The sequence below is a fragment of the Pungitius pungitius genome, chromosome 6, assembly GCF_949316345.1.
Source record: "Pungitius pungitius chromosome 6, fPunPun2.1, whole genome shotgun sequence".
Taxonomy (NCBI): domain Eukaryota; kingdom Metazoa; phylum Chordata; class Actinopteri; order Perciformes; family Gasterosteidae; genus Pungitius; species Pungitius pungitius.
The window spans coordinates 2,781,551-2,800,626 of record NC_084905.1 but is presented as its reverse complement, the minus strand read 5'-3'; the positions used below and the strand labels follow the sequence as shown (position 1 = coordinate 2,800,626).

At 49.2% G+C, this 19,076-nt stretch overlaps 1 protein-coding gene across 1 annotated transcript; it reads left to right on the top strand.

Moving 5' to 3' along the window:
- Window positions 1-1,334: 1,334 nt before the first annotated feature.
- tshz3a (teashirt zinc finger homeobox 3a) lies at window positions 1,335-17,604 on the top strand. The gene is made up of 2 exons (XM_037452154.2): window positions 1,335-1,643; window positions 13,761-17,604. The coding sequence occupies exons 1-2, from the start codon at window positions 1,604-1,606 to the stop codon at window positions 17,075-17,077; spliced, it is 3,357 nt and encodes a 1,118-aa protein (XP_037308051.2). The 5' UTR covers window positions 1,335-1,603; the 3' UTR covers window positions 17,078-17,604.
- Window positions 17,605-19,076: the final 1,472 nt, after the last annotated feature.

Sequence of the window (19,076 nt, the reverse complement as noted above, 5' to 3'; positions counted from 1 at the left end):
CTTTTACGGTGATGAAAGCTAACATTTAACTGCTCACATTAAATTAGCCAGGACAGGGCCTCGGGCGTGTTTACATTTTGGGGTAGTGAGGGGGTTGCTTAACAGGTTTTTACACTAGCTATAAGATTTATAGACTGTGGGAGCGTGTTTTCATTTAAAATAAATACAATTACAAAAGATGACTGAAGCAACCCATGTACATGAAGGCCATTCCACTATAGGGATCATTGCCTTCTGTATTAGCACTTCCTTGTATCTACTGTAGGCTATTAAAAGCAATTGTTTTCCACTTCTTCTTTGACTCCATATTTATCCTTTTTATTTTTACACTGTACAAATTAGGATCATCATTGAACTAATTTCATTGCAGGCTATATTCTGTTTTTTTGGTTTCTGTCCATAATGTAGTAGTAACATAGCTGACACACTTTTTTATTATGGTGTTTACGTTATACAGAAAAATACGTCCCTATTTCCAATACCATCCTTCTGGTTAATTCTTGTCTGTACGTTTGTTACTATTTGTAATTTCTGGCTTAAAACAAAACACTAAAAAAAACCTGCTAATAAACATTTATAACATCAAACTATTAACATCTGTCATAAATGTGCCTTAATGTGCTATTTATTTGTTGCACATTTCAAATATAATTATTATCATCTCACTAAACAAAAGCTTTGGAAATGTGTGACGTTTAATGAAATATGACAAGTGGATGAGTGTGTTTTGCATATTAATGCGAAGCTTACAACAAATGTGTTTTGTCAGAATTCAATTATAATCACTTGGGATACGTTTACCAATAAAGATAATTAGAAGCCGTGACTGCAAAGTCCTACAAACACAATAGCACACCGACACAAACATGAATATCTATAGAATATAGAACAAACACTATCTGTGACAGATCGAAACACAAAAACATGCGCCAAACGTTTGAATCCAGCCACGATGGCACATATCCGGGGACTTAATTGGAACGCCGCTCGCATTGTTTGCGGGTTTTTTTTGTTGTTTTGTTTTTTTGGTGCGGGCGACCAAAACCAGCTCAGCGTCTCGTGCGCGCGCGCGCGCGCCGTGGCGCACACACGAGACGCAGCGGTGGGAGGGCTCCGCGGTGTCCGCCCCTCCTCTGACAAGCAAAGAGTAAACGGTGCGGTGGGTTTGCCCATTCTCCTGCTGTGTGAATGACGCGTTCATCTCTCTTATCCCTCAACTTTGCCTGTTGCCAGAGCCGGGCAGCCGAGGTGGACGCTGGCTATCCCCGCTGACACCACCCCCCCCCAACGCGGAAAAAAAGAGAGAAATATACATATAACCAACCCCCCCCCCCCTCGTTCATTTATTTATTTTTTTTCCGCCGACTTTTCCTGCAGCCTGCCATTCCGTCACGATGATTTTTAGTTTCCTTCTCCATCGGACTCCCCGATGTTGTGCAGCCTGCTGCGCGGAGGCGTGAATCCTTGTCGAGTAGAGGTGGATCTTCCCGGATACGTCGAGGAGGTATATTAAATACCAACATTTTCTTTCTTTAAAAAAAAAAAAAAGGAAGAGTTTGACGGAACCCCCCTACCCACCCACCCCACCTTCCAAAATCCCACAATGCCGCGGAGGAAACAAGAAGCGCCGAAGCGCGCGGCAGGTACGTGTGTCCACTTGCGATGGTTTACTCTCCGAAAACTGCGGATGTTCCCTTTTGTTTTGTAGCGCTCACTTTACAGTCACTGCATTTCCGTTTCCACTTTGTCGTCTCTGTTTTTTCGCGTTGGAGAAGGTGGAAGGAGGAGGAGGAGGAGGAGGAGGAGGAGAGGGGGGGGGGGGTTGTAATGAGGGAGATACGTAACGATCCGCTTGGTCACTCCGTTCTATCGAGACACCCGTAGAAAGTGTCCCTTTTTGTGGAAGCGGATGTACAGTTTCTCGGCGACTGTGGTCCCGACGGAGCGAGCCGCCCGCCGTGAACTTTCGCTTCCTATTGTTCCCAACTTGAATCCGCGTCAGCTCACCGTAACGATCGGCAAACCCCCCCCCCCCCTCGTCCCCGTCCCCCCCGTCCCGAGGAGGTGAGCGGTGTTTTGTTGACGGGGAGAGCCCGAGGCGTGCCATGAGGGGGCCACGGGGGCTTTGTGCGCATTTGTTCCGAGCGCACAACTTCTTTGCTCAAGCCGGGGGGGGGGGGAACAAGCCTTACCTCCGGATTTTTCTCTCTATTTCCTTTTCATGGGATAAGATAAACAATTTGAGAGAGACAATGGGGTTTCGTGGGCTGGAAAGAGCCATAATCGACAGTTGCCATGTCTGATTTGACGGTTGATTGATTGGCTGTCATGCGGCTTTGATCTGATCCCTCCCGATTTGCATCAGAAAATCACTTCCGACCATGTGCTGCGGGCCCCTGACGTCACGTTTGAACCACTTTGAAAGGTCCTGTGTACTTTTTTTTTTTTTACCATCTCACATACACACACACTCAATGAGCCTCTCTCTCTCTCTCTCTCTCTCTCTCTCTGATGGTCAACTGACTCACGAAAGAGTGAAAGAAGGGGGGGACAAAGTTGTTTCACAGTGAGACATCACACACACACACACACACACACACACACACAAACAGAAAAACACACGTCCAGCAGAGAGCATGTGCACGTGCTCACTTTGAATGCACACACACACACACACACACACACACAGTGGGTAGAGGAGGCGGAGGGAGTGGGTTAGAGGTTGTAAAAGGAGCCGTGTGCTATGTAATGGAGGGGAGGAATGGGTTTGCTCTGTCAGACCGGCCGTCACAACGGCTTTGTTTCATGTTTGATTTAATTGTCTCTCCCCTGACAGGCCCATTCATCAATGGCTTTAATGGTCAATCAGAGACAGGCTGAGTGAGTGCTCTCATTCTGTTTAGCCATAAGCTGGCCTGGGCTTTTATTTCATCAAAATGCCCCAGCCTAATGTACATGCTCACTGGCTCAGAGTGGCCGCGGGGAGCACATAAAGAATGACTGAAAGCTTTCTGATTTCAGATCAGTGAGAAGGATGTTTTTTTTTTTCTTCTTCTTCTTCTCCTCGCCTCCTCCCGCCTCCTCTCGCCTCCTCTCGCCTCCCTGCTACACTGCTGTTTCTCTGTTGACGAAAGGGAATAAAGGGCTGTAATATGGATCGTTTTGTGTTTTTAGAAAACAACTTTTTCTCCCTGAAACCGCGCTTCTTTGTTCATTCATTCATCTATTCACTTCTTCATTTTATTTTTTTTCATGCTCCCCTCCCACCCCTGTCAGTCAGCCCGTGCAGCTGCAAGTTATAAAGTTGTCAACTGTTCAGTGGCACACAAAGGGTGATGATGAATTGATTGCAGCACAGAGCATGGTGATAGAGAGAGCAAAGAAAAGGATGACAGATGATGGGCCTTGATTAGGGACTTAGGGGGAGAGTCGGCCCACTGCAACCTTGAGAGTTGCATGAAAAATCTATCCCCCCTCCCCATCCACGCACATTAACAGACACACACACACACACACACACAGACACACTGCCTTGCTCTCTCATTGTCTCTCGGAGCTCAGACCTCTCCGTCTGAGAGGCTTTTTCTCCCTCCACAAAACTTGTTTTGCCTGCTTCATTAGCGTTGGTCCAATTAGCCGCGAGGCTGATGGAGTCCTGACAGGCCCCGTGATCGGAGATGACAAGCTCGGGGGTGCCCGGCCCAATGAGGTTTGCCACCACTTTGATGTAATCAACTTGATATTACACAGAGCCGCTCGCCTTTGGTCGTGCCGTAACTCAATTTTCCGCTGCAGGTGACAAATGGGCCTGCCTACCTGGGTCAGGTCTGAGTGCTCTTAACAACCGAGGGCGGCTCGCCGCGTAAACCGCCGGGCGAAAACACCGGGAAGACACTGCCGGCTGCCGAAACACGGACCTGCTGCCTTTCACGGCTGCCGCTGGTTTTAGCTTCGCTGCAAGCAGGAGGCTCGAAGCTGCTAAAAAAGGCCGCCGAATGTAAAAAAAAAAAATATATACTCGCGGACTTAACGGGAAGTTGACATCGGGTTTAACAACGTGGCGAGAAAAAAAGACGCCCTGGAAGGATTTTTGCTGTGTGACGACAGCGTCGCGTGTGCCCCGTGTGTCGGTGCACTGTCAGGCCTTGTCACAATCTGGTCGTGTGTGTATAAGAGAGAGAGAGAGTGCGACACAGTAAAGGAGGTACCGGGGAGGGGTGGGGGGTGGGGGGGGGGGTCTGTTTTGGAGCAGGCTCCACAGCAACAGTCTCTTGTTTCTGCAGGGTCGGGGTTATTGCTGCCAGACTGGCAGCCATCACTCACGTCCATCCTCGAGTGTGTGTGTGTGTGTGTGTTTTTTTTGGTGTTTGTGTTTGTGCACCACACACCAGAGGGCATGAACTTTCTGATTAGTCTGGTTTGTGTGATTGCGCGCGCGTAGTTTGGCTTGTGATAGTGATGAAAGGAATGGTAACTGTAGACCGCCTGCTGGGGTCAGGCCACAGTTCTCTTTAGGCCCGAATACACTGCGCATTTTCACGCCACGAAGGACCCCCGACGCAGAAAAACGCACGCCACGGCGCACAAACGTGCGCCGCCGACGCCGGCTAAGATCCCGGCATTCACAGCACACGCCGTGCATGTTGTGACCGGGTCGCCGGAGGCGCCGAGTGAAATGAAGCTGTTTTCCTATCGGCCCGCCTCGCCTGTTGTTCGTGTGTGAAAAGCATGCCCTTAACGCAAGCAGCGGGGGGGGGGGGGGGAGCTGGGACTTAATTGGCCGTCCGACAGTAAGGGCTGACGACGGCGTCGGCGAGCTTTTAACAACAACAACACGCCTCCGCTGCCGATTTGTTTTGCAGGTGCGAGTGCGGCAAATGTTTAGGCCTGGCGGGGCCCCGTTGCTAATGAAAGTCCTGTGGCTGGATTCCGGGTGGTGGGGGGGGGGTTGAGTCACGTCTGTGATCTATGTGTCTGATAAGTGCATACCTAATGAGGCTGTGAGCACCAGTGGGAGGAGGAGGAGGAGGAGGAGGAGGAGGAGGAGGAGGAGGAGGAGGAAGAGGAGGAGGAAGGCTGACGGAGTGTTTCCCACAGGTATTGACAGATGTCTTTTTGTTTTTGCCGTGCGCCCGCACTCCATAAATCCTGCCTGTGTAACGATAACAGTGCCACCCTGCCAGCAAAAGAGTGAAAGAGACAGTGTGGAGAGAAAAGAGGGCAGAGGGGGAGGAAAAGGGAGGACGTGCCGGCGGCGGGGACGACGACGACGACGCCGATGAGGAGAAGCAGAGCGGGGGGCGGTGAAATGGGCCTTCGCTCCTATTTAACACGCACTTGGCAGATGTCAAGCCATAGGGTTGGGCTTCGGGAGGGAAAGAGGGGTGTAAGTGCTGTAGTAGTGTCACAAATAGAAAACCGTTAGCCTTCCACTCTTCCCTTTCAGCTTTCAGTGCGCTTTCAGCCGGGGGGGGGGGGGGGGGAGGGCTGCCGAGTCGGAGGCTTTGTAAAAATAGTCCCGCCGCCGTTGTGATAGATGCAGCTGCGCCGCAGCGACAATTGGGACAGGCTGGGTCCCTCCGTGCCACCTCCAAGCCTCCCTCTCCTAGAGGTAGCGAGCGTCAGAGCCCGGTGGGATGTGTGCTCTTTTTTTGTTTCGGGGGGGGGGGGGGGAAACTGAGCTGCTCCGGTCTTCAGGGGTCCTGAAACCCAATCCAGAAGGAGAATAGCCCGGGCCCATGCCAGAGAGCCGATTTCCTTTTCAACAGAGTCATTTATCACTGACCCAGCCTTCGCTTGTGACACGGTGACGTGTGTCATTTATCAAACCGGCTTTACCAGACACACAGAGAAGGGAGGTGGAAAGGGGGGCAGAAAGGAGGAGAAAGAGAGAGTGAAAGAAGGGGGGGGGAAAAAACTAGAGCGAGAGAAACAAAGGGAAGGAGAGGAATGGGGAATGAAGTGCAGTCAATGTAGAGCTGGGGAAAGAGACTGTCGTCTGTGTGTGTGTGTGTGTGTGTGTGTGTGTGTGTGTGTGTGTGTGTCTGAGAGTTTTTCCAGGGAAGAGCTTTCCTGAAACCCTTGAGGAGAAACGTTTGGGAGGGGAGATTTTTTCGAGATGACAGGGAGGATTGAGTTACACTGAGTTGTGTTTTGATGAGTGACAGAATGTTCTTCCACGAGCCGCCTCACGACGTCTGGACGAAGGGGAGAAATATGCTTTGTGAGTACACAAAGTCCGACAAAGTGTGCGTCAGTGTTGTTCACTCATATGATACACGCACAGGGGTGTGTGTGTGTGTGTGTGTGCGTGCGCACATTTGGCCATATGTCGTCAGTGTGTGTGTGTGTGTGTACATTTGGCCATATGGCGTCAGTGTCTAATACTGTGTGTCAGTGTATGTGTGTGTGTGTGTGCGTGCGCTGCCTGATGAACAGGGCTGACAGGTATCACTCATGCAGCAGCCTGGCCTTTAAATGAACCCGAGCTGCTCTCCTCCTCCCCCCCCCCCCCCGTGGCCCTAACAGGCTCTCTCTCCAAGACGGATGCTTCTTTAAAAATCAGATTAATGATGGATACCAGGCTTATAGTGCCATTTATCACAAAGAATATTATTTAGGCCGGGCCGTGTATGGCTGTAACTGGAGAGCCAGGGCGAGGAGAGGCCGGGTGGAAAGCCTCAGACAGACACTCACTGTGTGATGGATGGCTGAGCGCGCTCTCCGAGTGTTACTAGACACCAGTGCCGCAGCAGCAGGCCATAATCAGATAGCCCAGGGATGTTTATCCCGCAACTACACTACCCAGATTGCCTTGCCTGGAGGGTTTTGTTTTGAAAAGTTTTTATTTTTTTATTTTTTTTATTATCATCTTTGAAAAGTTACTGGCAACATGAAAAAAAAAACTGGAGACACTGAAGTGCACGTAGACGCCTCATTGGGGATTGTTGCAATTGTACGTTATGAAATGATCCATCTGATCCCTTCTAAGTGACTGTAATGATTACCTAGACGTTTCCATTAAGCTTTGCCCAGAAGACTCCCCTGCCCTCTGTAATTCCCCAACAATCATGAATAAAAGAGTACAGCGGGAGGTCAAGGCGAGGCCGGCTCCGCCGCCCGCTACGGAAAGCCAAGAGGGGAAAAAAACTGTTGTTTTGTTTATCGTCCACTTCTTGTTCCCTATCTCTCTCTCTCTCTCTCTCTCTCTCTCTCTCTCTCTCTCTCTCTCTCTCTTTCCTCCCCCTCCTACTCACCGCTGTGATTTATGGTGGCCATCCATCTTCGGGCTGCGTCCATCACCTCCTCGTTGCTAGGCGATCATGGCGGCAGCTGCGCGTCGTGAGAGGGGTTCGGTCGTCCCGCTCCCAAGCCTCGACTTTTATTCCCTTTCACCCCCCTGGTTCGACTTTAAGCCCAGTCTCTGTTTAACTTCCAGCTACAAGCCGCAAGCTCAATCCCAGTTCCACATCTGAACCAACAACAAAACCATAAATTAAGGGGGGGTTTTTTGTTTAGTTTTACCAACGTTTTAAATAGAGCGTTACACATTTTTACTTGCCTTTTCAAACCTCTTTTTGAGATGCAGTGACACTGCAACATCAAAACACCTGTCGACTCTGCCTTGACCCAGGCGTTATGAACCAAGACAGTTTTACAAAGTAAATTCATTTGACAAACAATAATAATATGAGCTGATCAGAGTTGTTCATATCCTACCTATTGACGGTGTTAAAAGCGATGTAGTTTGCCATGTCCGTGAGAGCCAATGTGTGCGTTCACACGAGTCTCTGATGTCGGGATTTCCGGCCGGTCGGTGAGCGAGAAAGCGTCACTGAACCAATCAGAAGCCACGTTGCCCACGGAGCACATTGGACAACGACCACAGGTCGCCAACACCAAGCTGATTATTGTGGGGGTCGTGACCCCCATAATGTTGAAAACCACTGTATATATATATATATTTTTTCTTGTGAAATTCCAGCTTCTGTGTGTCTCTACAGAAAAGCTACAGTAACATATTTACACAGCCTTGTGACCTTTTCAACAACATTTTTAAACGGGGCCCAAACAGTTTGAGGAATGTGCAAATAAACAGCAGCGCTTTTCCGTTAAATGGAGCTCTGCTTAAGATCTGCTTGAGTAAGGCCTAGAAAAAGAGTGATGGAAAATCTCAGGAAGTCCGCCTGACTACATAACATTAAACGCATGCCGGACTGGAACATCGCCTTCCCATCTTTATTAGTGGCCTTGGTCCTGCACCTGTGGAAGCAGTTTGTTTAGACCTTTTGTTTGTTTCCTTTCTTTTTTATCGCTTATTGTGGCTGCGTCGAGTTTAAAAAAAAAACTGGGCCTGGAACTATGAGTCACCTCGCTCTCCTCTCTGTTAGGAGTCGGTAACGGGAGGCCTTTATGTGTTTGTGGCTCGTCTCGCGTCAGATAAACAAGATGAATTTTCAGGTCTTGAAGGTCCGTACGTGCAGCCGGCAGCTTAGATGTCCACTCATAACACAACTATCAGCCGAGGGGTTGAATATATTCAGTCTCTCTCTCTCTCTCTCTCTCTCCTCTGACTATGTGCATTGACAAGGTTCAGCCCTGAGCTTTGCCTGGGGCCAGAATGATCTCTGTTTTTCCCATCTCCCATATCACACATCCGGCACTACAATCGGCGGACACAATGTATTCACAATGCCATCAGGGGGTAGAGAACACACACAAATGAAAAACTGACATCCTTGATTGCCTGTAACACGAGCGCCTTTTACAAGCACAGTGTCCTGGAGTATAAGAAACATAAAAAACATCAAAAAGAAGAAGTGCACGACATGGTTTTCTCTGTTCATATCTGGAAATGGCCACAGATCACCTGTTACATATTTTCTCGTGGGACTTTCAGCGGGCTGACAGGATCAAAAGGAAAGGAGGGAGAGAGCTAAGTTTGAGTGTGTTGCTTTGGCATTTTAGGTATGTTACTGATCTGCTGCTATGCTTTGACAGAATGGGGCTGTTTTGGACTAAATTATTCTAATCTATTTAAAGAGTTTTAGGCTGCTGGGAAACCTGAGAGAGCGAGTGGAAGTCAGTGGTTTGTGTTTTTTAAATCTTTTTTTTAAATTTTTTTTTATTGAGACTGAGGTGACTTCCTGTCCCGTAACGTGTTCTGGAGCGGTTTCCTGTCAGTGGGAGGACCCTCGCTGAGGGGCTGTGTTGGTTTAAGGGCGTCAAGGTCCGGTTCAAACACTGTACACATGTCAAGAAAGGCTCGTCACGTTGTGAGAGAGTGTAACTCTTTCCTCACAATCCGAACCCCGACTGACTTCAGACATCTCAACTAAATGTGATCAAAGGTCCTAGCAACTATCCACCTTTCCTCGGTTCCTCTACTGGATTGTTATAATAGTTAAATGTTATCATTTTTTACAAGAACAAAATCCCATTGAAACGCATTGTTGAAGAATTTATTAAAACCATAAACAATCAACTGCAACCGCCGCGCTTTCTTTGTTACTGTTGGCCGATTGTTGTTGTTGTTGTTGTTGTCTTTGAACAACCCATAAAACCTTTTTTTAACATTCAGCTATAAGGGACCACCCATGTAGACCATTTCCTCTCCCCTCCCTTTATCCCAGTTGTGTCTTTGTGCACGTACAGATCTCTATGCGTACAGTGATTATGAGTCTAAATAGTAATAATAATATAAACAACGCCTTTGCAATAGCCTTAGTTTCTGTTTTATTTTCTTAAAAATCCCTATTGGTTGTTAATGAAGCATCCTCATTCTTTTCTATCCATGTATCCTAATGCACAGAAATGTACACATTTCATTTTTATTGAACATCAGGCTGCACATCATTTTACCGTAACACCGGGAGATTTAAAACTGATCCGGTTTCCAATTATATTTTTTCACCAACTTTCCAGAAAAAGCAACAGAGGAAAGGTACTTTTTACTGTACTAAACAGCCACTTTTTCGCACAAAGGACCCGCCTTTTTTTTTTTTCATATCACGGTTTCTGTGGCAAGGTTGTCCATTTTCTTTTTTTTTTTTTTTAACCAAGCATTCATCTCAATGCCAGGGTCAGACCCAGGTAGAGTTTTAATGACACATCCTGTTTACCCCGCTGCTGTTGGGTGGGATCTTACTCCCAGACTCTTTTCCCAGCTGTGGGGGGCAGAGCAGGATTTTGCCTGTGTTTATCAGGACAGAAAACAGGAGCTCGATGAAAAGGAATGGGTTTGCGCCCCTTTTGCAAATTTGAATAAATAAATGAACGAATTGAGCTGAGCGAAACACTCTCACAGAAAGGAACATATAGATTTGTACTCGAGGAACACATGATTGAGTTTTTGTTTTATGATCTCACCCCCCCCCCCCCCCCCCCCTCTCCATACGAAGCTTTATTTAAAACGTAGCGTCAAAAACAGGCCGGGTGATCAGCAGTGCTTGAGGAGAAACAGCCCACGGGACGGAGCGGAGGAGACACAAGAGAGAGGCAACCACAGCACCTTCCTGCTTAATCACCCCCCCCCCTCCCCCCCCCCCCGTCCCCCCCCGTCCCTGCCCTGTCTGTTGTTCCTGATCGTCGGAGCAGCACTGCAGTATTTCTATCAGATGATCTCTCTTCCCTCCTCGTCTGCGGCCCTTATGTTTATGAAAATGATACTCCGCAGGAATGCCTCGTGCATGCCAAGATGTCACTGTCTTTCCTCATCGCTCGCATCGACGTGCATGTACGAGGTTGTCTGAGAAAAAAGGGGCGGGGGGGGGGGGGGGGGGGGGGTTTGAGCTGGTGTCATAACTGACTGGCTGTATTTATAATTACGGGCGGGTGTGCATTGTGAAGTTGTGAATCTTATGGTGGAGTGTGAGTTTCTTCATGGGAGACACTTATTTTCTGCAGCTTTTGTGTTTGCGCGCATGTTGTTGTTGTTATTGCTATTTCAGTGCGAGCCGTGACTGAGATGTTGATTGTGTGAAAGTGCACCTCCTTCCCTTCTTACCCACACCACTCCCCCCACCCTAAGGAATCAATCATGGAACCTAATGATTCTTGTCTTTCTCCCACATGGCATCAGCTCACTTTATCATAGCATGAACACACCACCTCTCTCTCTCTCTCTCTCTCTCTCTCTCTCTTGCATTCATACTCACACATTTGTAAAACGCATACGTTTGCCCCTAAACCACATGTTTAGATCTTCGTGTACATCGCCATCCGAGAATATTGTTGTATTAAAAATCCTCTGTTTTTTTTTTTTTTCTATTCTAAGGGGGCCTCCATACTCCCATCACCTTTTATTAGCTTGATAAATCACCTCTGTTGTCAGTCAAGCCAGGGAGAATAATTGGATGTGGTTGTCGCCCTGTGTGATGGATTATCATTCATTGGGGATTAAATTAACAGATAGTGCTCAGACATAATGGTTTTTGTTTTGCATTTTAAATTGCCTGGGAGCATGGCTAGGCTCTGTAGGCTTTATAGCTCCTTTTGGACTCCTATCGCTCGCTATGTGCTACCCAGGCTCAATGACAAATGAACAATAACCCGAAAAGGGCCGCAGCTCTATTAGTGAGAAATGTCAAACATTTAGAACGAGGTTCAAAGAAAGCCGTGTCCCGAATGTGAATAGCATGACAAGAAACCGAACGCGGGGATACGGTTTGATGAAATGGCAAGACGATGTGAAGAAATATGTGGAATAAGAGAAAAGTGACCTGACAACTTGGTCAAGCGGTGCGCCGGGCTCGCCTGATCCGAGCTGACATCCGTGAACAGCCAGTGAGGACGCAAACACATTAACTGCCTCATCCTGGCTGGATTTCCTTTCTCAAACGAGAGTCTGGCACGAACACCTTCCACAGGAAAAAGCACGAGGGGAAAGTAAAGGAAAGAGGGTGTGGGCGGGGGCCTGAGCGCCGGTAGCGGTGAGATATCTACCGAGCAATTTACCTCCTCGGCCCCTCCCTCCCATTCCACATTATCATAATTGCGTCCAGAACATGAGGGGCCGGGGAAGTGATCATGTCATTTTATTTACACTCGGCTTGGCCTTTTTTTTTTTTTTTTTTTTTTACAAACGACATGCCACCGACTGCCAAGCGGACCGGGGCCCGACGACATCTTTTGATCAGGGCTGTCGGGGCCGATCAGCGCAGAATGGCAGGTAATGGATACCCAGTGACAAACCAAATCTCCGGGAGGACGGAGAGTGGTCTGCACCTGCCAGGTCTCCATTAGGCTGGCCCCCTCAGTGGGGGCTGCCTGCTGACTCTGCCCCCAGGGCCCAAATCAGACCAGCGCCAGCCGCATGGCTGCCTAGAGATTGGCTGTTAGCACTGGAAATGAGAGTTATTTCAGCTATGACATTTTTGTTTAGACTGGATGTGAGTGCGTGGGGCGGCGGGGGGGGGGGGGGGGGGGGGGAATGAAGGGTTCAGTCCCCCCCCGCCACGTGTGTGTGTGTGTTTGTGGGGGCCTGTTTGTGTCCACGTGCCCAAGCTCCATTGTAGGAGTGCCCAAACTATAAAAGCTCATACCTACGGCTTCTTTCCGTGGCATTTGTCTTCGTTTATAATATTGTAAACGTGGCCGCGGACCTGTCCACAGGCCAACCGCCACTTTCAGGGATTATTTGTTTTTCCTTAAGATGAGCGGTTTCATGAGTGAGGTGGACAGGAAATGAGCAAGGGGGGGGGGGCATAGCGAGACTGCGAAGAAGGGGGGCGGAGTGATGGGAGAGTCGGCGTTGCGCGGCTGGTTACAGGAGTTTGTGTGTGTGTGTGTGTGTGTTTGTGTGTGTGTGTCTCTGTGTGCGCGGGGACACACACCGTATCGTCTTTGTCCATGCAAGCAGTGGCCGTCAACATGCAAAGTGACAGGTCGCTCACGCAGGATCTCGCCTTGTGCGCCTTACCGTCCCGTTGTCTCATTTTCTCTGTCCCTCTATTGTGTTGTTCTTTTCCAATCAGAGAATTGCATTTGTATTACGTTTGCCTGACATCGAACACCCGTTTCATCTGGTTGTGATTATCTTTTCAGAATACAGCTTTAACAGAAGAGTATTTACTATCGCATTAATATTAAGACAGTTAACGAACTTAATTCCAGATGATGTCTCTACGATGTCAACATTTCATCAATAAAAGTTTGACATCCTTTTCTTAAAATGCTTCATGATATGCTCTTTGACTGTGTGTGTGTGTGATTGTGTGTCTGTATGTACTGTACGTGTGTGTAATCAGAGAAGAGGCAGATGAAGAGGCGTCAGACATATTAACTGACAGATGGAGGTTGATCCAACTCATTTATTACCCCAGAGGAGAATGCCACAGTGAGATTGGGCTTCATTAATTTCAGATTTAGTTTTCATTTCAAGCTGTTGCGCCCTGAGATAAATAAAATGGCGCATTATGTTTTTGCCAAGATATTTCTTTTTTGTTTTCCTCCAATAGGAGCGAAAAGGGGGGGGGTGGCGGGGGGGGGGGGGCGTGAGTTTCGTGTGGCTGGGGTAGTATATAAATACAGGCTCGCCTAGAGGAAAATAACACCTCAACGGTTGATGAGGTGAAATGGGATGACTGTAATTTCTCAGCTCAGCTTTAAAGGCTCCCACACAGATGGCTCATTTATCCCTGGGAGTCCTCGGGCACACATAGCGGGGAAACTTTTTCTCCAGTTATTCTAACATTGCTTGTTCACTCCCCGCAATTTAACTCATCTCTTTCTTCCTCTCTTTGTCTCCGTTCTCCTCGCAGCCTATTCCCCCGAGGACACAACAGAGCACACTGTGGAGGACGAGGAGGCGGAAGCAGATGACCTGCCCGCGGCCCCTGAGGATGACCTTCCCGTGAGGGACGAGTTTGTGGAGGAGAGCGGAGGGCCCGCCAGGGAGCAGGCGAGTGACCAGGAATCAGCTGGGGCCGCCGAGCTCTCGGGACAAGAGGTGGACGTGGAGTCACAAGTCAGTGAGACCAGTGACTGTCTCTCAGACTTTGAGAGTCCCTCAAGAAAAGCCGAGGGCAACTTGGTCCCGGCACCCCTGAACGGCGACGCCAAAACGCCTCCCGCGGGCATGGACACCTTGGAACAAATGAAGGTCATATACTCCAGCTTCCTCACTGGGCCCCTGTGGTCCCCGCTGAGCTTCAATTCCACGTCGCCACAGGCGCAGACGTCGGCCTCTGCGGAGAAGCCAGCTCGCAGCAACAGCACCAGCAGCAACAGTAGCTGCAGCAGCGGTAACTATGACTGGCACCAGTCCGCGGTGGCGAAGACGCTACAGCAGCAGACTCCCCAGAGCCGCCACCCCGCGCAATCTGAGCCCAGCCTCTTCAGTACAGTGCAGCTCCACAGGCAAAACCCCAAGCTCTTCGGCTCAATCTTCACTGGGGCCAGTAAGTTCCGGTGCAAGGGCTGCAGTGCCGCTTACGACACCCTGGTGGAGCTGACCGTTCACATGAATGACACAGGCCACTACCGCGACGACAACCACGACAAGGCTGGCGGCGGCTCCAAGCGCTGGTCGAAGCCACGTAAGCGATCCCTGATGGAGATGGAGGGGAAGGAGGATGCCCAGAAAGTCCTGAAGTGCATGTACTGTGGACACTCCTTTGAATCGCTCCAGGACCTCAGCGTCCACATGATCAAGACCAAACACTACCAGAAAGTGCCTCTGAAGGAGCCCATGGCCCCTTTGGCGGCCAAGATAATATCTTCTAAGAAAAGGGGACTTGTGGGGTTGGACCTCACGGCAGCGCCACGTTCTCGAGAAGGAACCCCCAGAGCTAAGCACCAACAGGCAGACCAGGGTGAACCCCCGCAGAAACCTTCCTCCAGCCCCTACACAACCCCTAACAACCGCTACGGCCACCAGAACGGTGCCAGCTACACGTGGCAGTTTGAATCCAACAAATTTCAGATCCTCAAGTGTATGGAGTGTGGGAGTTCCCACAATACACTGCAAGAGCTGAGAACCCACATGATGGTGACTGGACACTTCCTGAGGGTGACCAGCTCTGTGGGGAAGAGAATCAAAACACTTCCTGAGGCCACCTCCCCCAACCCTGGCAGGGTTACCACACCTACTGAACAGAGGGTCCAATCCGTGCCACTCGCACCCTCCACCTTCTCTCCTCCACCTCTTCAAACTACGACAAGTCCCCCCGCTACCTCCCCTCCTCTCAAGGATATTAAAAAGGAGGAGGTGGAGGAGGAGTGCTCTAAGCAAGAGGCTGTGAGAAATGAGAAGCGAGTTACGCCGTCAGTTGGGAAGGAGGAGGATGCTGAGAAGGAGGAAAAATATGACATCTCCAAGTATAGCTATCTTACGGAAGAGGATCTGAAGGAGAGCCCTAAAGGCGGCTTTGACATTCTCAAATCACTGGAAAACACTGTGACATCAGCCATCAACAAGGCACAGAGTGGGAACCCGAGCTGGGGGGGCTATCCTAGCATCCACGCAGCCTACCAGTTCCCCAACGCCCTCAACCTCCAGCAGGGCATGATGGAAAAGAATTCCCCGCTGAAGTTCTTGTTCAACGGAGGAGATGGAGCGCTGTCCTCCCTCGCAAAGAACCAGCCCCTCGTTTCCCCACCTCTCAGTCAGTCCTCCCCGTTCCCCAGCAACAACTTCCAGGCGATGGAGGATCTAGTTAAAAAAGTGACTGAGAAAGTAGCGAAAGTAGAGCAAAGGGTGAAGCTGTTGTCTCCAAAGATGGAGAGCCACCCCTCTCCCTGCAGCAGTGAGGCCGGAGGGTCGCATCGGGACGGAGAGGCCGACTCGCCTCGGGAATGGAGGGCAGTCACCCCAGCCAATAGCGACAGGGGAAGCCATAGCGACCGAGCGTCCCCGGCAACCGAACCCAAGAGAGAGCGAGCAGTCCAATCTCCACTTGCCTCTACGCTGAGATGCAGTACAGCCATTATCACTGGCCACACTCCTCCAGAGCAGCCCTTTGTCAACCCTCTAAGTGCTCTTCAGTCAGTAATGAACATTCATTTGGGGAAAGCAGCCAAGCCCTCCTTGCCAAACCAGGATCCCCTGAGCCTGCTCTCCAGGCTCAACCAGAGCATGGCTGAGAGGGCCGCCGTGGCCGCTCCTCCCTCACAAACCAAAAAGCCGGAAAGCCTAGTTGATAATAGCTTTTGCCAGCCCAGTGATGATCAGCCTATGGACCTTACTAAAGGGAAAAGTGATCGAGGCGGCTCTGTAGGCTCAGCCCCCCTAACCCCTTCGTCCACCGCGTCCTCCATCTCCCCCACGTCCATTTACACTCCTGCAAAGCTGACGGTTGTCTCTCCCTACACATCCAGCAGCCCTCTGCATGAAAACGCTTTGTCAGATATCTCAGACATGCTGAGGAACCTCACCCAGTCACACCACGTCCCAAAGCCGACCTCGCGGTCCCGGGTCACGGACAAAGCCGAGATCTCGGGCTCCGCTCATGAGGACGACGAGGCGTCCCTGCACGGCCACAAACGCAAAGGCCGTCACTCCAACTGGAACCCCCAGCACCTCCTCCTCCTGCAGGCCCACTTTGCCTCAAGCCTGAGGCAGACGTCAGAGGGCAAGTACATCATCAACGACCTGAGCCCGCAGGAGAGAATGCACGTGTCTCGGTTCACGGGCCTCTCCATGACCACCATCAGCCACTGGCTGGCCAACGTCAAGTACCAGCTAAGGAGAACCGGCAGGACCAAGTTCCTCAAGAACCTGGACTCGGGTCAACCTATATTCTTCTGCAGTGACTGTGCCTCGCAGATCCGCACCCCGGCAGCGTATGTGTGCCACCTGGAAGCCCACCTAGGGTTCAGAATCAGGGACCTGGCCAAGCTGTCCCCTAAGCAGACTGGCAGGGACACCCACACTCTCTCTGAGAAACTGGTGCCCCTGGAGTCCTTCCTTTCTCCACAATCACAAGACGACTGCAGCGGCAATGGGGCCGTGTTCCGTTGCCAGCTATGCGTCCGTAAATTTGCCACTAAGCACGCCATCAAGCTTCACCTCAGCAAGAGCCACGGGAAGTCTCCGGAGGACCATCTGCTGTATGTGAGCGAAGTAGAGAAACACTAAATTACTCTCAGCAGCAGACTTACTGGAAAACAGATGTAGAAACTAAACTAAAACCGTATATATTTGAAAGTGTGGTAATGCACAAAGATGGAATTAACTACTGTTAAAATAGTCAGCACATGGTGTTTACATCTATTCGACCTTAAAAAAAAACGTTTCCCTGTATTTCACCAAAATATAGCGTAGGTTGCAGACCTTCAGCCGGATGAGCGGAGGACGGATCATTTCATGATCTTGGTGAATCTCTTGACTAGGTCAGCTAATAACCTGAAGTGTATTAACTTTATTGTATTTATTTTGTACTTTGTGAGTTTGGTTCTGATTTGCTGGTAGACTGCATGTTCAACAAGTTTTACTGTTAACATTTGTACAATCCTGTCCTTTCCTGTCTACATTTTGAAATGCCCCTTCAAGCTGGTCATTGTTCTAACTCCTTAAAACAGCCAAATGCCTGGGAACGCCCCTTTTAAAAAATATATATCTGCCATACAGCAACGGTTCATTGCTTGTTTTTTTTTTTTTTTTTTCTCTGTACAGCCTGTTGATTTTCTTGCTGATTGTAAAGCTGCCTTGTTCTTTATCATTGAGTAAGGGGCACTTAAAATCCAGGTCTGTGTAAAAATGTATATATAGTGTATAAGCTTAAAACTTGCTGTTAAATTATGCATACTTGTTATATTTCCTAATTTAAGAGGACTATGACTATCCACTGGTGCAGAGCCGTTGAAGAAGATGAAAAGGACATTGTTTTGCACAATAGTTTTATAAATGTTATTTGATAAAAAAAAAAGAAACCAATACAAATATGTTAATGCCTTGTGCTTCTATGATTAAATTGAATTAACTGCTGCATTAAACATTTGTTTTCTTTGTTATTTAGCACTCGCAACCATTTGTAGATTCAAGGGCCTTTTATAAAGCTTGAATTTAAAATACAATATTTCAACGAGTCCATGACTACAGCCAGTATTTGTCTGAAACGTTATTCTCAATGCTTTTCTTGCAAGCCATACATCTTCAAGAAAAAAAAACCCACATCCCTCCCAATGTTGGTGCCATCTTGTGATGACTAAGCCTTTGCAAATCAGCTGACAGATTGCCCACAAGGTAGAACCACTAAGAAGACCTTAAAGAATCCTCAGCGTTGTATCTGCAGTAATCTTCGCCACCACCATTTTCGACATATTCCCAGTAATTTCTGCGTCGCACCGTTGTTGTGAGGCGCACTGGAGAGGTGTGAGCGGTGCCACTGCCTGCAAGGCGTCTGGCAGGTGGTGTGCGCTGCATGTAAACCACCAGATGTTTCTGAAACGAGCCACTGGAGGAGGAGGAGGAGGAGGAGGAGGAGGAGGAGGCAGGCGGGCTGCAACAGCAGGCAGAGTGGGCTGATTACCACGGGGGCTTGGATGCCATCAGGAGCCCTGGGCACAGACAGCAGATCTGGCACACACCTGGACTCCGAGAATGTCCCTTGGAAAAAATAAAGCGGGTTGTATATACGCGCGCTGAGACGAGCTGACAGTGGTGCAGAATGCACAGACAGGTGCTATTCCCTCAAAGCGGGCTTTTTGGATCTAACAATCTTACTGGCAGGTGTTGATGCTATCAGAGTCGTCAGAATTCAGGCTCAGTGCCATGTAATGAGAAAGTTAAACATTTTTTAATGTTTTTAGAAACTAATGATACACCGACACACACACACACTTCTCAGGTTTTCTACCATTCCACCCTTTGTCTTGTTTGCGAATGTCTGAGGACACCATGTTCTTTCTGTTTGATCTTCCCAGGCTTTTCTGTCATGACTGACTGACTGAGTGACTCGGGGGCCGGGGAAGTTATCTGGTTACTATGGTGACGGCCATTTGCCCAGCCTCTAACCCTGCTCGCTCACTCGACAGAGGACAGCTCGAGTGCAACACACCCATTTACTCTCTTAAATCTCATCATCTCGCTTCAGTTCCTCCCACCCGGGAACAGATTAATTAAGACACACACACAC

Excerpts from the sequence above, each read along its gene's own strand:
- tshz3a (XM_037452154.2), top strand. The coding sequence starts at position 1,604 with ATGCCGCGGAGGAAACAAGAAGCGCCGAAGCGCGCGGCAG. Across the intron at positions 1,644-13,760 it reads AGCGCCGAAGCGCGCGGCAG|CCTATTCCCCCGAGGACACA; the intron begins GTACGTGTGTCC and ends TTCTCCTCGCAG.